We start from the raw sequence: 1,443 nt of genomic DNA on the forward strand, positions 1-1,443 counted from the left end.
TAACATGCATTTAGTTCTAATTGAAACATATATTTGGACCTTAATCCAACTCAACACACAACAAATTAAAGCTCCATGCATGGCTTCAAAACCACCACCACTGTCCCTCCTCTTCATTGCTCTCTCCATGCTCTCTTCCACCACCACCAGCAGCAGCTCCGGCCCCGGTATCGCCATCTACTGGGGCCAAAACGGCAAAGAAGGCACCTTACAACAAGCATGCGCCACAAACAACTACAAAATCGTAATCCTCGCATTTCTTACCGTCTTTGGCAGTGGCCGAACTCCGAAATGGAACTTCGCCGGCCACTGCGGCGATTGGAGCCCCTGCACCAAACTAGCCCCACAAATCCACTACTGCCAGAGCCAAAACATCAAGGTGTTCCTCTCCCTCGGCGGCGGCATCGGACACTACTCTCTCTCCTCGCCGCAAGACGCGAGGGAAGTTGCGCTCTATCTTTTTGAAAGCTTCCTCAGTGGCCAACACGGACCACTGGGAAGCGTGGCATTAGATGGCATTGACTTTGACATCGAAGAAGGGTCAAATCTTTTCTACGATGACTTAGTCAAAGCCATCAATGCATTCTCCACAAAGGAGAAAAGAATTTACCTATCTGCGGCGCCGCAATGTCCGTACCCAGATCACTACCTCGATAAAGCAATCAAAACTGGATTATTTGATTATATTTGGGTTCAATTCTATAACAACCCTCCATGCCAATACTCAAATGGAAACCCTAAGAAACTTTTCGAGTATTGGGACACGTGGACATCGTCGGTTTTGCCGAATAACACTGTCCTTTTGGGGCTTCCGGCGGCGCCTCGTGCCGCCGGAAGTGGGTTCGTAGCTGCTGAGGTTGTGGCGGATGAGATTCTTCCGTACATAAGAAAAGGTTCAAACTATGGAGGGGTTATGCTTTGGAGCAGATACTATGATGTTCAAACCAACTTCAGTGAGAAGATTAAGGGTAGCTTGATGATGAGATCTGCGTTGAAGTTAGTGAAAGCAATTGGAGATGGAATATATGAAGGCCTGTTTTCCATTTTGAACCGTCGTTATGTGCCTAAATCTGCTTCACTTAGGGCTGATGTTTGAAGCTTCTACATTATATTTGCAAAGGTGAAAACTTACTATTATTTTTACTTGAAATTGATAATTAAAAATTTTTAGATTATAATTTAATTAAATTTATAAAATGATCTAATAATTTTTAGTTGTCAACTTCATGTCAAAATATCTGTATATGACTTTTCACCGTTTGCAAAAGCTTCAAGAAAATGAGAGAATAATAAGTCACTTTGCATGCATGTGTGATATCTTTCTAAAGTTGGTGTCTTCTGGGGTTTATGGGGAGCTTTTAAAAAAAGTAGTATTTATTTTTCATGTAACTATATGATGACTTCGATGATTGTCACTCTTCTATATTTATGATGGGGTAGAGA

At 42.5% G+C, this 1,443-nt stretch overlaps 1 protein-coding gene across 1 annotated transcript; it reads left to right on the forward strand.

Moving 5' to 3' along the window:
- LOC107642234 (acidic endochitinase-like) lies at positions 7-1,441 on the forward strand. The gene has a single exon (XM_016345528.2). The coding sequence runs from the start codon at positions 80-82 to the stop codon at positions 1,094-1,096; it is 1,017 nt and encodes a 338-aa protein (XP_016201014.1). The 5' UTR covers positions 7-79; the 3' UTR covers positions 1,097-1,441.

The sequence above is a fragment of the Arachis ipaensis genome, chromosome B05 (genome assembly GCF_000816755.2).
Source record: "Arachis ipaensis cultivar K30076 chromosome B05, Araip1.1, whole genome shotgun sequence".
In the NCBI taxonomy this organism is placed as follows: domain Eukaryota; kingdom Viridiplantae; phylum Streptophyta; class Magnoliopsida; order Fabales; family Fabaceae; genus Arachis; species Arachis ipaensis.

Bases quoted from the DNA above. Each gene is read 5' to 3' on its own strand.
- LOC107642234 (XM_016345528.2), top strand. From the start codon at position 80: ATGGCTTCAAAACCACCACCACTGTCCCTCCTCTTCATTGCTCTCTCC.